We start from the raw sequence: 20,473 nt of genomic DNA, 5'->3' as shown, positions 1-20,473 counted from the left end.
AAGCTTTCATCTTCTTTTCCCTGTAATTCTCTTCTACAATTATGATAATGGGTTAGTTGATGTAATCTTGTCTTCGCAAAAACAAAAGAAGAAAAAAAACTTGTTATATGGATAACTTCGTCAGACTACTTATCCGAAATAACACCAAACACTTTATACTATTATGAATAAATATTTAGTATTATCCACAATATATTAATGCTCTCTGATATAAATCAATCAGTACAATCCGACATATCAAATGAGCCCAAAATAAATAATCTTGTCCGACTACGAATACATTGTTTGGAAACCTAGTGACATTTAACTTTTTGAAAAGAACGAAAGATAATACATAAATTATTTTATTTCCTTTTCCATTTCAAATAATTGAGAGAAAAAAAGAACAAATGCAACACGATGATGATTTTTTTTCTTTCTAAATTTCAACAACTTTCCACTGTCTTTTCCCCAGATTTCATATCTCATTGTACCTTTTTTAAATAATATTTTTTTGCCTTTTCTTCTTTATTAAATAAGCTAAATTATGAAGTGTTAAATATTTATGCTTTATTGCGTTAACTATTAAACTTGTGAAAGGTTTGATGATTTGTTGGATACCAACAGCATCCAACTGGACCGGTGACTATCCTTACCACAAGTCACTCATGCATGACTTTGGACTTTATACGGATTTGTTTATGCAACTTTGAAACTAAAGTAGTCATCAATGGCCGAGCGGGTTACCACAATGGTTGTGGCTCTCCCCTTTTTCTTTGCTTAGGTTTCTTTCTTCCCAATGTAACCAAAAAAAAGTAGCTATCATCAATGTTGACTCTTTACTTTTCAGAAATAATATAAACTCAAAATATATACATGGAGGAAATTTTGTTATCTAGACTATGGCCCTCTAATATCCCAATTCCATCATTAGGTCTAGGCCTTTTCGTTTTCTTTCAAAAAAATGACTTTAACCCTAAACCCTAACTCTGCCATCATTCATAACTATAAGCCTAATCTATTATTGCTTGCTGCTCTTCATGTATTTGTATTTGTATTTGTTCTATAAAACTGTAAGGAAATAATAAATTTAAATAAAAAAAAAACTCTCAAAGCAAACTTTTAGCCATATTTGTGTTCTCACTTGCAGGAAAGAAAGCGTACCAATCCCTTGGTGATTATGCCAAACATAATTATTAAAGCTCAATCAATCAAAATGAACTTCTTTTATTATTCTTATTTTGGCTTTTGCTCACGTTCTTAGCAAATTGCGGCATAATATACTTATCAATAAAATGAATGATAACTTTTTTTACAAAAATTGAATGAGTATCCTAGTTCAAGTATTGGAGTAGGCTTTGCTTCGGGATTGCATTTTATTTGTCAATATCCACAAAATTGAAATTAGTTAAAGAAATGACCTGTCTAGTCTAGTGGGTTCTAGCCGTTTTTATTTTGAGGGGAGGAAGCCATTGTTCTTCCTCCCTTCTCCTTTCTTTCCCTATTTTTAAAGATATAAGGTTTTTCCTATTTTTTTGTTTGTTTTGTTACGATTTTCCTATACTCATCACAGGCATTTGCATTTCGGCATCGGATTTCCACATACGTTTTGGTGTCAGATCTCTACCACTATCCTTTTTACAGTTTCTTTACATTTGGAATAAGTTGTAGAGATTGTTTAAGTTTTCTGTGTAGTTTTCACATATCTTTTTGTAAGAGTTTTCTACCTCTTTCTTGTGAGAGTTTTATTTGTATGTTATGACTTGATTTTTTCAAGTGTTATCTCTATTTGGTTGTTTTAAGTTTACAATCTTAGTTGAGATACCTATGCCAGAGTATCTTCGATCCTGTGTGATTGTTAATGAGGGCGCACCAGATTATCTTAATTTGATGTTCGATCACTTCGTTATTATAATGGTTCTTTGTGACTAGTTTGTTTTGGCATTTTGTGGCTAGTGTCTTTTTACTAGCTGAATTGTGGATGTAATTTCAAAAAAAAAAAAAAAAAATCTGGGGGATTCTAGCAAATGCATGCTTTTTTGGACCAGCCATGCTTGAAAGAGAGATGAATGGTTGGCTTCGACTTCAGATGAGATCCATAGAAAATACAAAGAACAATTTTCGGTTAAATGCGTTCGTTTCGGACAGACAAAGGAAATTGGGTTGGGAAAAGAAACAAAGAAAAGAAAAACACATACACATGACATGTAATGCAAGTAATCAAGCGTAAGGTTACAAAATTGCTTTTATTGTTTGTTCCACTTAAGGCCAAATGTGGTGGGGCAATTTTCCCACCACCACCACCACCACCCCCAATCAACAATTATCAGGCCAACTTACAATAATAGACAAGATATTATTTTTCTTTTTTATATTTTCGTATAATTTGTTTTGGCTAGTTGACCAAAGAAGAGGGTTTTTTTTATTTATAAAAAAAAGACAATAGTGGGACTGGATGAGACACAAAAGTCCATGGACATGTGAAGTTTGGTTGTATAATAATTCGGACATACATGGTTTAATTTCTGAGTCCATGCATTAGATTAGAGCAGGTCTTGTTTCATCATTTAAAGATGACAATTAAAAAATAATAGGCAAATACCAAGTATTCATAAAGGCAAAATATATTTGCAATAGTATGAACCAAACATGACGGCTATTATTTTAGGCTTGACCATTTCTGGTCTGGCAACAGGAAGGAGAGAAGCCAGCAAAACTCAACCCCAACAGGAAGGAGTGAAAAAGCTAGAAAGTTGGGAAGGAAAAAGACCATTATCAGTCCATGTCTTATGTCTACAAACAAAGAAAAAACAGGGTATATACAATTGCCTCTTCTTTCTAATGGGGTATTGAATATTTTGATAAGTCTCAAGATTGGGGCCATTGCAGTAAAAGCTTTGCTTTTCTTCCCTTTTCCCCCTTCATCATTGTGCTATGAAAATGTAGCTTTGCTTGCTAAATGAGCACCAAAGACGACCTACCTTAATAATGGACAGGAGAAAAGAAAAATCAAAGGTCAAGACCCCACATGCATTGGAAGAACATATACACCGTGATTGGTGTATGATGCCAGCTCGCTCTCTCTCATTTCCCTTTTTATGCTCTCCCTCTCTCTCTCTCTCTCTCTCTCTCTCTCTCTCTCAACCACCAATCATGTTCCAGATCCTCTAATGAATAAAATGTATGGACTCTCACCGTATCTCACGTGATAAAGATAAACAGCCTCCTGTAGCTAATGGCATGGAAACTGGAAAGCATCTGGTTTCTTCTTGCATTCAAATAGCTTGATATGATTGCAACACACCCACCCATGTTGGCTTGGGCATGTTTTTGCAAGAAAAAGGATGAGCCAGTTGCATTGCAAGTGTACAAGTTGAAATATGCATGTCAGTGGCCTTTGAGGCCTATAATAATCTTGTTTTTAACTTTCACGCACAAGAAATAACAACTACAGTTTGGGCTATGACATCCTTCCAGTCACTCCCAGCCTCCAGAACTGAGTTCTCCATTCTCTTACTGTTTCACAATCACCAAAAATTTGACTATGCCCTTCAAATAGGAACTTAAACGACCCCAGGAAATTGAACTTAAAATATCCCTGCACGAGCTCACGCTGCATGTAACTAATGTTTAGCTCTATCTTTTGGGTAATGCTGTAATCAATTTGAATCCTTCTCCAGGAGATTAGAAGTCTATTAACAGAAGCATGATCAAAGTAGACAGTGCAGCCGCTATCGCCCCATTAAATGGAGTACTAATGAAGGAACCACCAGCTTGTTTGTTACTCAAAGGGTATCTATCATACGTAGAAAAACTGACACTGCACAGGGTAGTGAAGTTTAATGATATGGTAAATCAAACAACATCTTAATCATTTCACTTTTAAATTTGCCAAAGACCTTTTTCAAGATAATAATCACCAATTTTCAGACCCAGTCGAGTTAGTGCTTTCAACTCACCCAAAACAACTCCTGAAAACGTCTAACCAACATACAGAAACATACTTCCTGTGCAGTGAGCATCATCGCTATGGTTACAGATTACCAAACCAAAGGCCAATTTCCAGCTGAAGCACACATTCTTCCTACCAATCTACCTTCACAATCATTACCGGACCTTGAAATTTGACTTTGCGTATCTGAGACATCATAATATGGACACTTGTGTGAGTGTTGGCACCCTAACACTGTCAAGTGTGCTCTTCAGCAATAGCAGAACGCATTAAAAAAATGGCAAAGAGAAGCACCTCTGCTAAGACTCGAGCATGTTGCAAATGCACCTTAAACCAGATATATTTGTCGAACATATAACTGATTCAAACTAGGAACAAGCTATGCACCACTCTCTCAAACAAGTAGGCTAAAACTATGCTGTGGTCAAACAATTATGAAATATTCTATAATTTCCCACACCAGCCAAAAGATCCACATATTTCCCAAGGTGAATTTGACGACCAAATATTTTCTAACAACCTGGCATACTGCCCACTCTCCATCAGGAAACCAATAAAAGAAGTAGTCATCCTGATGGGAACTCTAAGGGTTCTATCCATTCCAATTTATGTAAATTTCAACATTGTCAGCAGAAATGTGGTTAGATTTCTTGCATTCAAATAACCTTAATGTGAAGATATTTCATCAGCAGGAAAAAGGAATATCAAGCAAAGCTGTATTCAGTTGGTTTGCCAGATCAAATACTCATATGACTAGATTAAGCAACTAAAACCTATTTGGTTCGACTCTTTAGGACCCTCATTGCAAGTGAGCATATGGTGCCTTTTGGTTAGATGATAAAAAATAGCGTGAAATAAATCTATGAAACATGCATTCTTTCAATATATTTTAGTATTTCAAACCCATAACAACATTTCTTTCATGTTAACCACTGTATGAAACAGATATACAAGGTTTCAATTAGTTACAACTTATAACACAGGTACCAGTTAGGGCATGATGGCACTTCCTAAAGACTTGTATGATTTTCCATATTCCTATTCCCAAGCTAGGAATTTGACTAGGACTAGTATCACTATTTGAATCTATCTGAGACATTACAATCAACTCTTTCTTTCTTAAATGTTGCAACTCTTCGTACACTTTCCCAATGCAGAATTCCAGTGTGGATGTCCTCTATTTTTGAGTTCGTTATTCTTGGCTCTTGGAAACGCGGTTAATAGAGCAATCAAGAATTGCTTCATAAGGCATTCTCTGCGTCTGTAGTATTGTAAACATTAGACTAGTGTGAGCATTTACATTGTCTTAATCACTATAACTCCACGAACAATCTCAGAGACAAAACCCTTCCAGTAATAATACAGGGTACTTAATTTTAATTTTCTAAAAGCATTTCCATCAATTAGTGACAATATGTTGTAATTTGGCTTAAATCATTTATGTAATTTACAACTTAGCAATTTCAGATTATGTAATTAATAATTTATTGATCACCCTAATTTTGGATCTTGATAAAGTTGCATTGACGTAATTGCCTCGTGTTAGACTCTTTAGTTCTTCTTAACTCTAATAACCCCAAATTTGAATACAAATCAAATCAAGCCAAGAAACCTTAAATGAAGTACATGACTACAAAAAGTGCGATGTCATACAAGGTTGAGTGTTATCTAATTATTATCTTTACCATCCACTATTTCAATACAATTTGTAAATATGATATCACCAGAAAATATCAATCCTTTCAGGTAAAATAAAATATATAGAAATCAATAATCAGTTGTAAGATCTAAGACTATTTAAAGCTTTCATACAAAGAAGAAAAGCAAACATAGAACTGGGATCTCAACTTAATTGTATTCCGAAAGTAATTTTCCTTGTCATCAAGCAATGACCAATAATGTAACTAACATGAAGCTAAGTCTCTTCTGCAATGACATCCTGTCACCTCCAAGTCAAACCCTACAACGAATCACAGGGCAAGAGCTTATCAAAGAATCTATCTTCGGATCTTCCATCCTGTAACTCCCTACAATAACTACTCAAATGCGTTGACCAGTGTAAAATAAAATATATAGAAATCAATAATCAGTTGTAAGGATCTAAGACTATTTAAAGCTTTCATACAAAGAAGAAAAGCAAACATAAAACTGGGATGTCAACTCAATTGTATTCCGAAAGTAATTTTCCTTGTCATCAAGCAATGACCAATAATGTAACTAACATGAAGCTAAGTCTCTTCTGCAATGACATCCTGTCACCTCCAAGTCAAACCCTACAACGTATCACAAGGCAAGAGTTTATCAAAGAATCTATCTTCGGATCTTCCATCCTGTAACTCCCTACAATAACTACTGAAATGCGTTGACCAGTGTACAAAGTATTTAACACAGTTAAGTTTTACAAAAGCAATCTGTGGAGTATCAACAAATGTTCAAAAAATCAATAAATTCCTAGAACTGAATACATTTGTACATTTTCTTCCTATCCCAACTTCCACCAATAACCCAATTCATCTAAAGAAACAATAGTCTGAAGGGGTTCCATGGAATGCCATCATGTTTGTGCGAACCTAGAACTTCTTTCAAAATAAAAGGGAAAAAAAAAAAAAAACTTAGTGTTTGAAAAATATGTACTCATTTTAAAGTTACTCCGAAACATGAGAATGGCATATTTTGCAAGGTTTCTTCAATAAAAGACCAAGGTTTCCTTCAATGAATTACAGACTATCCAAAATACATTGTACGAAAGAAGATGGGTTTGATTTCCCTTACATTCACATAGCCTGACGTCTTGCAGAGTTTATTATGTCAATGGGCACAGATCATCACCTCCCAAATACTAGTAGGGTTTTCTAGTACCAAGAGGAAGGAGACCTTTTCTAAACAAAGCCAAGCTAGAAATGATATTCAAGGAATTATCTTTTTGAAAGCTCTTCGTAGCCCATCAAACGTGTGCCAGGTCAACCTAAGAGCATGCCTTACAACTCAACATTCAGTGAACACATGTCCCTATTCTCTAATTTCCAATTTAAAGTATGGCAGACTATGCTCACTTGCCAACTAGAGCGCTCCCCGAAGTTTCTTCAACTACTAAACCTTAAAGTGCATCAACTTGTTAAAGATCAGTACAGTGATAGTCTGTTCTCCACATATTGCAAAATTTACTTGGAATCTCACCTATTTCCCACATATTGAAGAAGCTTATTAAATTCATTACATGTGACTGTTCGATTGGTCAATATTAAACTCATCATTGTCTCATATCTGACAGATGAATCTGTGCAATCCAAATCATAGGAAACCTCAGACCTTGATCAGCGATTTGGACAAACCATCATGTTTGACTTGATGTTTTGTAACTCACGAGTGAAACAGAATAATTCTACTCCATGAATTAATTCACCTTCCCAACAAAGATTATTATGATTCCAGCCAAAACAAAAGCTAAGAAACAAAGATTATAACTTTCACAACCATCATCTCAACTCAGTTTCATGTATATCACCCATCAATTCGTTCTAAAGAATTGCAATGTTACCAAATTATCAACCCTGAGTTTAGCATCACCCTATTGATTAGGGCATATCTAAAGTGATATTTGATATATTTACTTCATGTTACACTCGACACTCCTAAACCACGAAGTCCAATTTGAATGCAATCATTTCATATCCTCTGAGTCTGGACTACTCAACAGAAACTAGGAGCTGTCAACCTTCTATAACTAGTGAAACAAGTACTAGTGGCAAGATACATGGCCAGAGAGACAAATATATAAGAAGTCAATGTCACAAGAAAAAAAAAAAATTTCATCCTTCTTAAAGGCAAACAACTCTTAGAACACTTGATTCACAGAATCTGTTCTAAAAGCGAAGTGCTTTTGTCACACTCCACATGTATCTTCCTAAGCTTCACTCTAATCAGCCATTAAATTCAGAAAAGAAGAGGAAAAATGAAAAATCATGAACAACCCAATTCATCAATTCCAACAATTCGCTTAATCCATGATTCTACAAAAAAATTAAAAATTAAAATAAAAGTCGATGATCAAGCAAATCAAGGCAAAAAGGATAGAAGAAAGTTACTGTACAGGGCGCGCGTGGAGGTTAAGGGGAGCGAAGCAGCAGAATGGGATCAATCAGAATGGGAGTCGTAGTAATAATCATTGTAAACAACGGTGGAGGAGGAGGCATCAGAGTCAGAGTAGGAGTAGGAGTAGTAAGAGTCCGGAGGAGGGACGCAGAGGAAGGTCCAGAGGCAGAGAGCGAGACGACCCAACTGCTGCAGAGGGAAGCAGAAGACAAGATCTAACAGCTGATGGCTGCTCAGACGCTCAGGTAAACATGCCAAATATTGCCACATCTCCGTTGACGTGTGCGCCACTGACACCACCATCAGGCTGTTGAACACCATTTTTTCTGTTCGTCTCTCTGTTTTTGCTTGTCTTTGTTTCTCTCGTTGTCGATTGGGGTGAGTTTGATTTTCTCTGGTAATTTTGATTTGATTGGAATTTGAATGCGTCTTAAATTTGACCACTTCTTCTAACTTCTACTGTACTGTTGGAGAGTCAATCACTGCATCTGAGCCATTTTACTTTAATCAGTCATGATATTTTCCTTATGGAAAACACTTCCCTCCTTCCTAAAAGCAACAACTTTTATTTTATTTTTTGTTAATTACAATTTGACATGTATGTAAATTATTTTTTATTTTTTATTTTATTTTTTGATTGGTGTGTGATGAATGAGTTTTTCATATGCGTTAATCTGTGATTAATGCGGAAAATAGTGTCTTGATATTTCTCTAATAAAAGTCAAAATAATTAAAGGGTTTTGATTTTAGATTAATGCGGAAAATAGTGTCTTGATATTTCTCTAATAAAAGTCAAAATAATTAAAGGGTTTTGATTTTATGTCTTATATATTGTATGTCATAAGCTAGCACATTACATCAATCACTATAACCTCAATCAATGCATGATAACTTATAAATCAGTCTTTGCCATTTTGCATTGTGTCTGTTGTTTATGTAAGAGACTAGAAACGCGGTTTATATATGTGAACTAATTAATTAATGACATTTACATGTGGTGGGTGGGTGGGCAGGTTGCAAAGGAGGAAAGAAGGTGAAGCTATCTATTTGTGCTCAGTATTCTACCATTTGTCGATGGGCAAGGAAATCTCTCAAAACCAAACGTACCACAGCTTGGAGTGAGACTCAATCTTACCTCTCATTCAGAAATTTCTATGGTAAAGTAAAAACAAAAAAGCTAAGAATAATGGAAATGGCTTACAAAAGTGTGGAAATGGTGGTGGTGACTTTGATCTCTGCCATGCTGATGACAGCCTCTGCAGGAGGAGGAGGAGCAGGAGCAGGAGAAGGAGGTGGCCAAAAGGCTAGATTTGTAACATGTATCCGTGACTGTATGCCTCTATGCATGCAAATAAAAGACGTAACAGAAGCAGCCTGTGACAAAGCTTGTGAGCTTGGATGCAAGCAGTTGCAAGGTAAAGGGCCTCCTTCGCGCGGAGTTCGTTTGTATACGGAAGGAAAACCCGTTAATATTTCTGATACATCAAACTAATGTTACTGTTCAGCAACCAGAATAATAATCAGAATAACTGTAATGGTGTTTTTGTAAAGGCAAAATATGCACTTTTGTTCAATCAAAACAGGGGAAAATTAAGGTATTGTAAACATTGTTCAGAATTATAATATCTGTTGTATTTTGTATCAATTATACATTATAATTTTACCTACCCTAACCCTATGATGCTTCCTTATAACCAAAACTTTTTTGGGTGCAGAATGCTGCTTTCTTTAAACACTGGTAAATTTCTGAAACACCCAAGAAAAGAAAACTAAATTAAGTAGCGGTAATTGTCCTGAAAACTGAAATGGATGGCTTCTTCTCTTTCTCAGATGCCTGGTATCCTATATCTATCTCCTCATACGGTGAGTGCATAATGCAATTCACTAAAATTGGAGAGCATTTTTCCTCGTCACCTTAACTCAAAGTGTATATCATCACCATCTTTTTCAATACTTGACACGTGTGACGTGTCTATAGACATAACTATGGTTCCACAAATACAAAGTAAATAGTTAACTATGGTTATACTCATGGACACGTTTCAAGTATTAAGAAGAGTGATGAGAGTATATTTTAGGTTAAAATGGTGAGCCAAAATAGTTCCCCAAAATAGTTCCACATCTTCCATGAGTACGTGAAGGTGGGCAACCTGAAGCCCATTTCACAAAGCCCACTATTTGATGGTTTTTGGTCCATGGATTATATTGAGAGGTTCATTGGAGTTTGATGTTTGGTAAAAGAAATAGGAAGCACCAAGCGGTGGTCAGTGGCTTCGAAACCAAAAACAAGAGATGGATGCCTTGAAGCTATGGAGCCTATCTTCGCAACCACTCAAGCACCTCTTCCGCTGTGCCTCTTCCACCACCACCACCACCACCACCACCACCACCACCACCACTCTTAGACGACCCTATTCTTATTCTTATTATTCTTCTTCATATTCTAGAGTGGTCCTCCGATGTTGCTCTTCCACCACCACTACCACCACCACTACCAACGCCGGCGTCAGAAACCGGCGGGTATCGACATCATCCTCCACATCCGATAGAGATGCTGTTCGAGCCATTCGCTTAAAGAAGGTAAGTAACTTTTTATATAAAATGAAGCTCTGACTGAAAGTCTGGAACTTTATAATCCTCTGCTTGGTTACTGGCAGAATGTTGGGAAATGAAGGAATTCAAATTCTGGGTTGCAAAGTTCCTTCATATGAAAACAGTTTCTTTATGGGTTTATAGGTAGAAGAACTGAGGAGCAAAGGTTTGGAGCCATATGCTTATGGGTGGGAAAGGACTCACACTGCTAATCAGCTGCAAGATATATACAAGCATTTAGCGGATGGTGAAGAGTCAAAGAGTGAAAAGGATGCTGTATCCGTGGCAGGAAGAATTGTGGCTCGCAGAGCGTTTGGAAAGCTTGCATTTCTGACATTAAGGGACGACTCAGGAACAATTCAGGTTTGGTTGCTCGCTAAGTTAGACTTGTTGTACTTGTTACTCGATCTTCGTTCGTTGGTTGTGTATACTTTCCATTGTCATTATGTTTATTTCCTCTCATGCTGGTCTCCTTAGGAGGAAAATTTTTATACCCTTAAAATGAAACTAAACAAAAATTATAGCAAGGCGCTGAGTGAAGTTATAATTATAAATATTTGGTTTCAGCTTTACTGTGAAAAGGAACGGCTTGCAAATGATCAATTTGACCAGTTAAAGGCACTTGTTGATATTGGTGATATAGTTGGTGTTAGTGGATCCATCAAGCGGACAGAGAAAGGTAAGTGTTGTAATGTTTCTTATTCATAATTAGTTGCTAAGCTTCTCTGATAGGAGAAGAGCTTCCAGAATAAAATGAACAAGAATTCTATTTCAGTAATTCCTGAATTATAGATCATTTGCTAAGTAAAAGTAAAATCATTTTGCACTTTGTGAATTTGCATTAGCTAATGATGTAAAACCATTCAACAAGTTTCATGGTTGTCCAAAAAGAGGTTAAATTAGCTTCAAGGTCTTGCAGAGAAAGCTAAGACTTTCTCTTGGTTAATTCCTCAGGGGAGCTTTCTGTTTATGTGGATTCTTTTGCAATTCTTACAAAATCTCTACTCCCGCTGCCAGACAAATATCATGGCCTAACAGATGTGGACAAACGATACCGTCAACGGTGAGTTAATCTTTTCTTTTTGAGTATTGTGTTTTAGATGCCTATAACATTGAAGATTGAAATGCTTTCATGGTAAGGCTCGTGGTAGGTGAACATAGATGAAGGATTTTAGTTCTTGGTTTTCTTGTTTAATATTAATTTATTTTAAACATGGATTTGACCTAGTGCTAAGAGAATCATTAGCCTCAATAGTGTGGATGCACATATTTTTTGGTATGTGTTGTGTGAAGGTCTCCTACTTTGGTTCTTATTGTCCCTCTGTTTTTCTAATTTTCCTCTTATTTTTCTTCATTTTTAACAAAGCCTGGAAAATCTTATAATGATATTGTGTTCCTGAAATTTCTTCTCAATTACTGTTATTCTCTTTCTTCCTGCAATACTATATTTTATAAGTAGATAAAATATTGGTTTACCTCCAAATTGTCTAATTTTTTTAGTTGGTTTTATCTTATTTTCCTTTTAATATTTAGGTATGTAGATATGATTGCAAATCCTGAGGTAGCTGATGTATTCCGCAAAAGAGCAAAGGTAAATCATGCCTCTTCTCTTCTTAGCAGAAAACAATTAAAACCTTCTAGGTATTTGAGATTTTCATTTTTGTGTTTGCTACTTTTCAAATTTATACTGCCATGCTTGAAATTGATTTACTTGTTTATTTTGCTGAGTAGATTGTATCAGAGATACGAAGGGCAGTGGAATCTTTTGGTTTCATTGAAGTTGAAACTCCAGTTCTACAGGTTTGCATATTTACATGGAGTTTTAGCTATTTGATTCGATATGCTGTTTGGTAATTTTTGCGATTGTGCTTTCTCAAAGCTTACACTCATTCAATTTAAAAGCCTAGCTGAAATTATTTGCTGATGAGGTGGAACTGAACTAATTGAAAAATGAAATTATTTCCGGGTGTGTGTAGAGAAATAAAGAAATAGTGAAAATGCAGAAATTTTTTCGCTCATTAACATGTTTGCATCTGTTCTTATCAGTAGATGATGCTTATGCAAGAAATTGTTGCCTGGACTGAATTTTACAAGTTAAAAAAACATTATCTATTTCCTGAAATATTTAATTTCTGCATAGTATGATTTTATTCAAGTGTCATACGTGAACTTCACAAGGATTGCATATACCTGGAAGTTGGGTTTTAATTGATTTGATAAACTAGGGAGCAGCTGGTGGAGCGGAAGCTAGGCCATTTGTTACATACCATAATTCACTTGGAAGGGACCTGTATTTGAGAATAGCGACTGAGCTCCACCTAAAGAGAATGCTGGTGAGGGTTTTCTTTTTCTTTTTCCTCTGCTCTTTTGGATAAGTGCTGGTGAGGTTTTACATATCATGATATACCTGGTCTGTTTCGTCAAGTGCATACCTGCTGTTCATCATTAAACTGTGAAGTTGGCATGATATATAATATTGTATTGTAGTTACAAATCCTGTTCTATGAGTACCCTAACATATGTAAAGACTGTTGTAAAAGTTGTTTGCTTGTAAGTACTCATACTTGCAGGAATATAAAATATTAATATTGTCATCTTCATCATCATGATCATTACTATTATGTTGCACTATAAATATTGTGGTTGAGCTTGAGTGTAATAAAGATTTGAAAGTTATTTCTCACTTTTTAACCTGCTTACTCCTCTTCCTATATGAAGCTCATAAGACTGTATTAGTTATCTATTAATTTTTTTTTTTTCAAATAAAGAAAAATACATTACTAGATCTCCAAAACAATGTGTGCCATGGCTAATTTTGAATGTTGTTTGTTCTAAAATCATACAAGTGATACTGTTTCATACTTTAACAACTGAATGATTGTACAGTATATTTACATATTGAATAGGATCTGTATATGGATGACAGGTTGGGGGGTTTGAAAAAGTGTATGAGATTGGTCGAATATTCAGGAATGAAGGCATTTCAACTCGTCATAATCCTGAATTTACCACTATAGAGGTAAGTTAATTTTACTTTTTGTTTTGTTTGATAATGTGGTTAATCTTAATGTACGTTACCAAATTGGCCTTACTAGTTGCGTGCTATTAGATATTTAACTTTCCTATCTTTATCAAGTGAAGCTCTGATCATTATTGGTATTAGTCTGATCTTAGATGTACGAAGCATATTCAGACTATGAAAGCATGATTTACATGGCAGAGGAAATTGTTACACGATGTGCGCTTGCAGTTCATGGGAATCTTACCATTGATTACCAGGTGAATGCACCTTCACCGAACTAGTGACAGGATTTCTTACCGGTTGGCATTGCCATAAAAGCAAGTTGGCAACCACATGTCCTTAGTTATATATGAAATTGAGTTGCTTTTAATCTGTTATCATATTTTATGCAGGGGGTGGAGATACATCTTGAGCGGCCTTGGAGGAGGGAAACCATGCACAATCTTGTAAAAGAATCCACTGGGATTGATTTTGATGAGTTGGGCAATGATCTTAAAGTTGCTAAAGAAGTTACTCTGGAAAATCTTGGAGGTGATCTTGATTACAAAGGCAAATCTTCCCTTGAAGCATGCACATCTATTGGCCACCTTCTTAATGAGGTTGATCTGAATCTACAATCTCAATCCATAATTCTGATTTTGGTTTTCTATGTGCATAAATCTATTTGTTAGTTTGCTTGATTTTTCTCGTGATGGGAGGCTGTTCATATAAACAAAATAGATTACAATGATGAAAAGGAGAAACTCTTGAAGTGCGGATCTTTCTTAATTGTTATATTCTGATCCTAAGTATTCATTTGTCCAGGTTTTTGAAATTGTTGTAGAACCAAAGCTTCTGCAACCCACATTTGTTTTAGACTATCCTATTGAGATATCCCCTCTGGCCAAGCCACACCGAAGGTATTATACCATGTTGATTACATGACATATTACTAGCATTTTGGTATTTTTATGTGTCATCTTACTCCTTGGTTCTTCAAAATCAGAATTGCAGGGTTGACTGAGAGATTTGAGCTTTTTATCTGTGGTCGTGAGCTGGCCAATGCTTTCTCTGAATTGACCGATCCTACGGATCAGGTAATCATGAACACTGATCAGTGGCTATTTTCACTGCCAATTATTCGAAAATTTTCATGAGGGTTTGGATAGGTGGGAACTGCTTGTGGTAATCATGCTAACACAAACCCCCTCATGAAAATATTCATGATTAATTCCTCCTCGACAAACTTCAGTATAGAAGTCTTTTCTATTTAAGATTTTAGAAATGGAATATAGGAAGCCATGTAGATTTTTATATCAATTTGTTCAGTTACGTACTAGTTACTAATACCCAAGTTGATGTTAAGCTGAAATTTGTTCCCAGTTTGTGTTTTTCCTCTATTAGTTTCTTTTTTGGGGGCAATACGAAGAAAAGATGACTGGATGTTATTGTTGTTTTTCTGGGGTTGTCCAGGAAAACATCACTGTGTTGGCTTCTATTACTTAGCAGAGAAAAACTTTTCATTGGTTATGGGTTTTGGCAGCGAGGACGCTTGGAAGAGCAAGTGAGGCAGCACAATGAGAAGAGAGCAGCAGCTATTTCAAAAACAGAGAGTGCAGAAGATAAAGGAAAGGAAAATGATGAGTCTTATGAAGTGACTCTTGATGATGATTTCCTTACGGCTTTGGAATATGGGATGCCTCCAGCTTCTGGAATGGTATGGTCATCCATTTGCATCTATTTTTTTTATTCAATTTATATATCTCATACATTCCTCTAGGCAAAATACTAATGGAAAGAACTTATTCAGGGACTTGGAATTGACAGGCTAGTCATGCTTTTAACAAACTCGGCCAGTATCAGAGATGTAATTGCTTTCCCGGTGCTTAAAGTTCAGCAATAAGGAGACCGGCAAGAGGCTTTAGGAGCAGTTATTATAGAGGCCTAGCTGGAACCCGCCTTATTTATTTACTTATCATTTTTACTGATGTCCAATTTAGTGGGCAACGATACCTCGGCTAACCACTTGGACCAGCCACCTGGCATAATTTTGTGGCTTCCCCTGGTTGCCCTTTTGTATACTCTTTTGGCCATGTCCTGTGTTAACTCATCAACCAAGGCCCCTTGAGCCATTTGGTGGGCTTCGTCAAAATGATGTTAGCTGTTGAAAAAATGACTGATAACAAAACATTGTTGTTACAATGATATAAGGAGAGTTGAGATCATCAACGCGATGCGTTTCTATTTCTGATGCTCTGAATTACCATTAAGAGCATGAAAGTTTGTCTACCAATGTGATGCATTTCCTTTGGTGCTTGCTGTATTGCTTTGTGCCTAGAACGTATCTGACGGCTTGAAGCCTTGGAAACATATTTTATAGGTCAGGTGGTTATCTCAAGATCTTCAAAAACATATGGGGTTTGCTGAAGCTGTGACGGAGACTGTTATTTACTTGTATACCTTTCCAAAAGGTGTATTAAAATTGGGTTTCTCCACCAAAAATCAATTACCGTACAGTTTTTTCAGTTTTGGTAGTTGATGCATCTTGAAGCTCCATCGTTACAGTGCCGCCAGTACAAAGAAATGATGAGGATGAGAACTTGTAACAGGCAGGTAAGCGTAGCATCTCTTTTATTATTATTTTTTGGTAGCTAGCTTTGATGATGCAATGCAAGACAGATTTAGCTTTCAAGGGGATGGGCCTGCCTTTGCCCCCAGAATGATATACATGAGGGCATGCGCTTGTCTGGTAAGTTGTTGTAACACATGAAATGAAAAAGCTAGAGAGTAGAGTAGAGAAGAGTGCAGTAGGCTTCTTCCCCTTTCATAATCTTACCTGGGCTGGGTGGTGTTGGGTTGTGAACTTCTGAGACAAATCATCACATCACCTGCCTCTTTTGGCTTCTCAAATTATGTGCTTTTACAGATGTTGCATCCCTATTGGCCTACTACTGGGTCCCAAGTTCCCAACCCATGCCGCGTTAACATGAGGAGGCCCACGTAGCTACCATATCAATTTCTACAATGCCTTTCAATTATTAACCTTTCTCACCAACATGCAACAACATCCCCTTTAACGTGTATACATATTTAGGCTGTAAATCACTGATCAAAATCGTTTAGTTTTTAGGTTCTCTTTCAAAGATTATCTATGCAAAAAATCAGCTCTTAAATCGTGCATGATGAGTATTAATCGTGCCTTTGGGTAGGATGCATATAGTAAGTATATTACGTTATCAAAGGCGATGAATAAAATACTGTTTGTGTATAGAGATGGCATAAGAGGATACATGAGTTAGGTTTACGTGGGGAGTGGGGTTACAACTTACAAGTCCAACAGAAGAAGCAAAGCATAACCATTAATTGAGTTAGCAGAAAGAAAGAAGCAGACAGAGGGAAGGGAAGGGAACTAATTATAATTAAGGCATATAATATAATATAATATAATACGAATAGCATAACCTATCTTAGCTTCCAAAAGGAGGATCACATTAACCAATTGTTAAATCAAGAAAAAGGTGCATCTTTCTTTCTGGGGTCTTTCTAAAAGCGAATAAAGAAAAGCAAAAGTTCCAAGTCCTATACCAACTGTCGGTACATATATGCATTTCTTTCGACCAAAACTGGAAAAAGGCGCCCAAATTCATAAAGGCAAAGTTGGCATTGCAAAGGTCAATATCCTCATCTCATCCCCCACCCCGACCCCCAAGCAATCCATGGTTGGCTGGCTTGTGCTGAATCCCTTAGGAAATTCCTTCAAAATTTCAAGCAGGGACCCCCCCTCCCATCCTAGAACAAGAATAAACTTACACGTAATTTGCATGTCAGGCAACTTGGAATTAAAACCAAAAGAAGGTTTGGAGCTTTTTCGATGGCTATAAATAATAATCACTTATAATAAATATAATTTGGTATGCCAGTTGATTTGAGCATATATAAACTAATATAACACAAAAAGACTGTTGGTCGGTAGTTGTACGGGGTGTACAACAAGTTGAACTGTAGATTTAGAAAACATATCACTTGCACTGCATAATTGCATTTCATGTTGGTTGGTTGGGAAATAAACTTTCAAAGCAGTTTATGTAGGCAGTTTACTGCTCTTAACGCTCGTTTTGGAGGGAGGGATTAACAGTTACATGATGGAATGTTGGACACTTGGCCCTGTCTTCCAAATTGGTCTATCTTTCTGTTGACTGTTCTGTTGGCTTTCCAGCTAAGCTCTCCTTTCCTTTTCTTTTCTTTTTGTTCTTTCTAAATTCTCTCATTACATTTCTTCCTTGTTTCAACACTGTTAATGGATGTGAAAACCCCGAAAGAGGGCATCATTGTAATTTCAGGATCCTCCTTCCATAGACAAAATTGCTTTCTTCCTGTTCCTCTACATTATAAAAGGGGAAATGAAATCCATTCCACCATCATAACCCTGCTGCCTGAAACAGGGGAAATCAATGTTTGTTTGAGAGCAACCCATTTCTTCTTCTGCAGTTGGAAACTGGAATCCAACATCATAAGCTTTAAAAACTCTTATTCCTTCTGGGTTTCACTTGGTTTTGTTGGGGAAAAAATCAACCTTGAAGCTCAGAATTGATATTACAGTTTAGCTTAAATTCTTTGAAGGGATGCAATAAGTACTTATTTTTCTTATTTGATTTTGTTGTATGATTTTGAAAACTGGCTCCTTTTTTTTATCATCAGATGTACTGTCTTTATGGTTTTTATCTCCTTCATATGAGTGTCAACTAAATTTACATTTTGGTTTTGAAATTCTCTTCGTGGGTACATGGGATTAAAAAAAAAAACCAATAGCTGAAGTCATACTTTGACACATAGTATGAGATTGGAACTGTGAAACGAGCTAGTTGCAGGGCAACAATGGTAAGTTGTTAGTCTATCTCCATCAGGCACAATTTTTGATGAGGCTTTTGTTTTGCAAGATTCATTGTCCTCCCTTCATTTGCTTTTGTAAACCTTCCCCTCATATATACACTCCTGGACCACTGAAATTAGAGGATATCCCACATCCACCCTTGCCTTCAAAACTTGTGTCAGTTCCTGAAACATCTGATCAGTTATCTGATGACACCAATGAGATCAAGGAGGAGAACTTAGATGGGATTCCAAAACCAGCTGAGCCTTGTCTCAAAAGTAGTCTCAGAAAGCGCATTTCGGACTCCAGTGCTCCAAAACAGGAGCTCAAGAAGAGAGTACAATGGATGGACTTTTTCGGGAAAGAACTTGTTGAGATCAGGGAATTTGAATGCAGGTGTTTACTCTCTCTCTCTCTCTCTCTCTCTCTCTCTCTCTCTCTCTCTCTCTCATGGTACTTCGTTATTGTATTCGTATTCTGTTGTGTTGCTTAGTTTTTCCTTGGGTGGAACTCTTAGTAGAGAGATTGAATTACATCATATAACAGCCCCGCTGCAGGATCTGAAAAGAGAAAAGGAAACTTTTAGTAAGTTTGTTTGGATTGATCCAACCATAACATTCATGTGAAACCACATATGTGCATATTTTATCCCTAAGATATTAAAATTGGAGGAAGAGCCGCCTAGGTGGTTGTAGTTCGAGTTGCAGGAACAAATTGGTTGCCATTAGTTTATGTTTTTTAACAAATGGAGGAAATTTTATACATTATATGTGTTTTGATGCAAACTATGAGGAAAAACTCTCTCTTCAGAATTTCAGAAAGATAACAAGTAATTTCTAGGTGAACTTATGACTTGATAGACATGCTAAGAAGAGCTTTTCTTCTTCTTCTTCATTTTTAATTTCATTTTGATTGAGTGAAGGTAGTTATCAGTTTACACATCAAAATCGATTACATTGATAAAAAAAAGAGTTGTCTTTTGGGAAAGAGTAACACAAATATGGCAGTGAAATGAAGAAATATGTATCAGTGTGAAGAGGTTTTTAGCATGACAAATAACAAAGGTGAAGATTGAGAGAGAAGTCTTTGATTACAATAGGTAAATGGTTCAATGTTGGGGGTTAGATAGATTGCACTGATCTTCCATGATGACAAAAGACATGGGGTCAACCGGGAACAAGGAGGCACCTTTGATCCTATCATTACTTTGGCTCAATTGGAGGCAGTTCAATTAAGCAGATTATAGATGATGTTGTCCATAGGACCAAAGAAACACGCTGAGATAGACTTTTTCCTTTTTTCTATTGCTAATACACTTCTGTTGTCGTCTTCTTGTCGGTATCTTCTAGTTCACTGTCATCTTCATTGCTAATGCATATTCATATCCCAGAGTGGTTTTGGTTTCTCATCTAATTACTACGTAACTTCTGTTTCTTCAACAGTGAACTAGAAGATACTGACAATGAAGACGACAACAAAAGAGGCTGCATTTGTGTTATTTTATGACCCTCTTAATCAGCTTCCACTCTGCAAATTCCTAAAGCAACTACATGAACTACAAGAGAAAGAAGGAGAAACATACATCCATCCAATGAGTCTAAAATTTGAACAGAGCCACAGTGATTGAAATTCAGTTTTAGTCAATTTCGCCTTACCAGCTCTCACAAGAGACTGTTTTATGAGAATTCAATAGAGTCGATAGTCACTCTTGCTTTAGAAGAATGTTAAGCTGTGTATTTTCTCTTACACAACAACATTGTGTTCCTCTGGTTATGAAATTTCACACATGTTCTGAAACTTTATCAAGTTGTTTTGTCATTTAGATGCTTAATGTTACGGCAGAGTCATGCTCTAAAATGGTCAAGATGCACGTAAAATCTGTGAACTTTAAACTCATATCACATGAGGAAATGTACAGCTGGAGGGTGTAATGACAGCCTTTTTTTTTTTTGTGATTCTAATTTCTGCCAGTAAACATCTTATGTTG

At 36.2% G+C, this 20,473-nt stretch overlaps 2 protein-coding genes and 1 long non-coding RNA gene across 7 annotated transcripts; 2 read left to right on the top strand and 1 right to left on the bottom strand.

Moving 5' to 3' along the window:
* Nucleotides 1–4,786: 4,786 nt before the first annotated feature.
* Nucleotides 4,787–8,535, bottom strand: LOC117632610. Of its 4 annotated transcripts, none has more exons than XM_034366148.1 (2): nucleotides 8,017–8,535; nucleotides 4,787–5,192 (listed from the first exon to the last, which is right to left on the bottom strand). In XM_034366148.1, exon 1 carries the CDS (start codon nucleotides 8,342–8,344, stop codon nucleotides 8,066–8,068), a length of 279 nt encoding a protein of 92 aa, XP_034222039.1. In that variant the 5' UTR covers nucleotides 8,345–8,535; the 3' UTR covers nucleotides 4,787–5,192; nucleotides 8,017–8,065. The 4 variants fall into 4 exon arrangements, with proteins under 4 accessions (XP_034222039.1, XP_034222040.1, XP_034222038.1 ...); XM_034366149.1 differs by having other exon boundaries at nucleotides 8,022–8,535; XM_034366147.1 differs by lacking the exon at nucleotides 4,787–5,192 and adding an exon at nucleotides 5,584–6,204.
* Nucleotides 8,536–10,268: 1,733 nt separating this feature from the next.
* LOC117633028 (lysine--tRNA ligase, chloroplastic/mitochondrial) lies at nucleotides 10,269–15,860 on the top strand. 2 transcript variants are annotated; one of them, XM_034366696.1, is made up of 14 exons: nucleotides 10,269–10,603; nucleotides 10,760–10,978; nucleotides 11,183–11,294; nucleotides 11,570–11,678; nucleotides 12,149–12,206; nucleotides 12,347–12,415; nucleotides 12,841–12,948; nucleotides 13,542–13,634; nucleotides 13,790–13,894; nucleotides 14,030–14,236; nucleotides 14,442–14,536; nucleotides 14,623–14,713; nucleotides 15,160–15,333; nucleotides 15,427–15,860. In XM_034366696.1, exons 1-14 carry the CDS (start codon nucleotides 10,316–10,318, stop codon nucleotides 15,517–15,519), a joined length of 1,821 nt encoding a protein of 606 aa, XP_034222587.1. In that variant the 5' UTR covers nucleotides 10,269–10,315; the 3' UTR covers nucleotides 15,520–15,860. The 2 variants fall into 2 exon arrangements, with proteins under 2 accessions (XP_034222587.1, XP_034222588.1); XM_034366697.1 differs by lacking the exon at nucleotides 12,347–12,415.
* A 1,745-nt stretch (nucleotides 15,861–17,605) lies between these two features.
* Nucleotides 17,606–20,288, top strand: LOC117631544. Its single transcript, XR_004586334.1, has 2 exons — nucleotides 17,606–18,882; nucleotides 19,929–20,288. It is a non-coding gene; the product is annotated as an uncharacterized LOC117631544 (long non-coding RNA).
* The last annotated feature ends 185 nt before the right edge of the window (nucleotides 20,289–20,473 follow it).

This window comes from Prunus dulcis, chromosome 6, assembly GCF_902201215.1.
Source record: "Prunus dulcis chromosome 6, ALMONDv2, whole genome shotgun sequence".
NCBI lineage: Eukaryota > Viridiplantae > Streptophyta > Magnoliopsida > Rosales > Rosaceae > Prunus > Prunus dulcis.
This window is presented reverse-complemented; position numbering and strand designations above follow the sequence as displayed.

Bases quoted from the DNA above. Each gene is read 5' to 3' on its own strand.
- LOC117632610 (XM_034366148.1), bottom strand. From the start codon at position 8,344: ATGGTGTTCAACAGCCTGATGGTGGTGTCAGTGGCGCACACGTCAACG.
- LOC117633028 (XM_034366696.1), top strand. From the start codon at position 10,316: ATGGATGCCTTGAAGCTATGGAGCCTATCTTCGCAACCACTCAAGCAC. The intron at 10,979-11,182 runs GTTTGGTTGCTC...ATTTGGTTTCAG, and splicing joins ACGACTCAGGAACAATTCAG to CTTTACTGTGAAAAGGAACG. The intron at 11,679-12,148 runs GTGAGTTAATCT...TTTAATATTTAG, and splicing joins GACAAACGATACCGTCAACG to GTATGTAGATATGATTGCAA.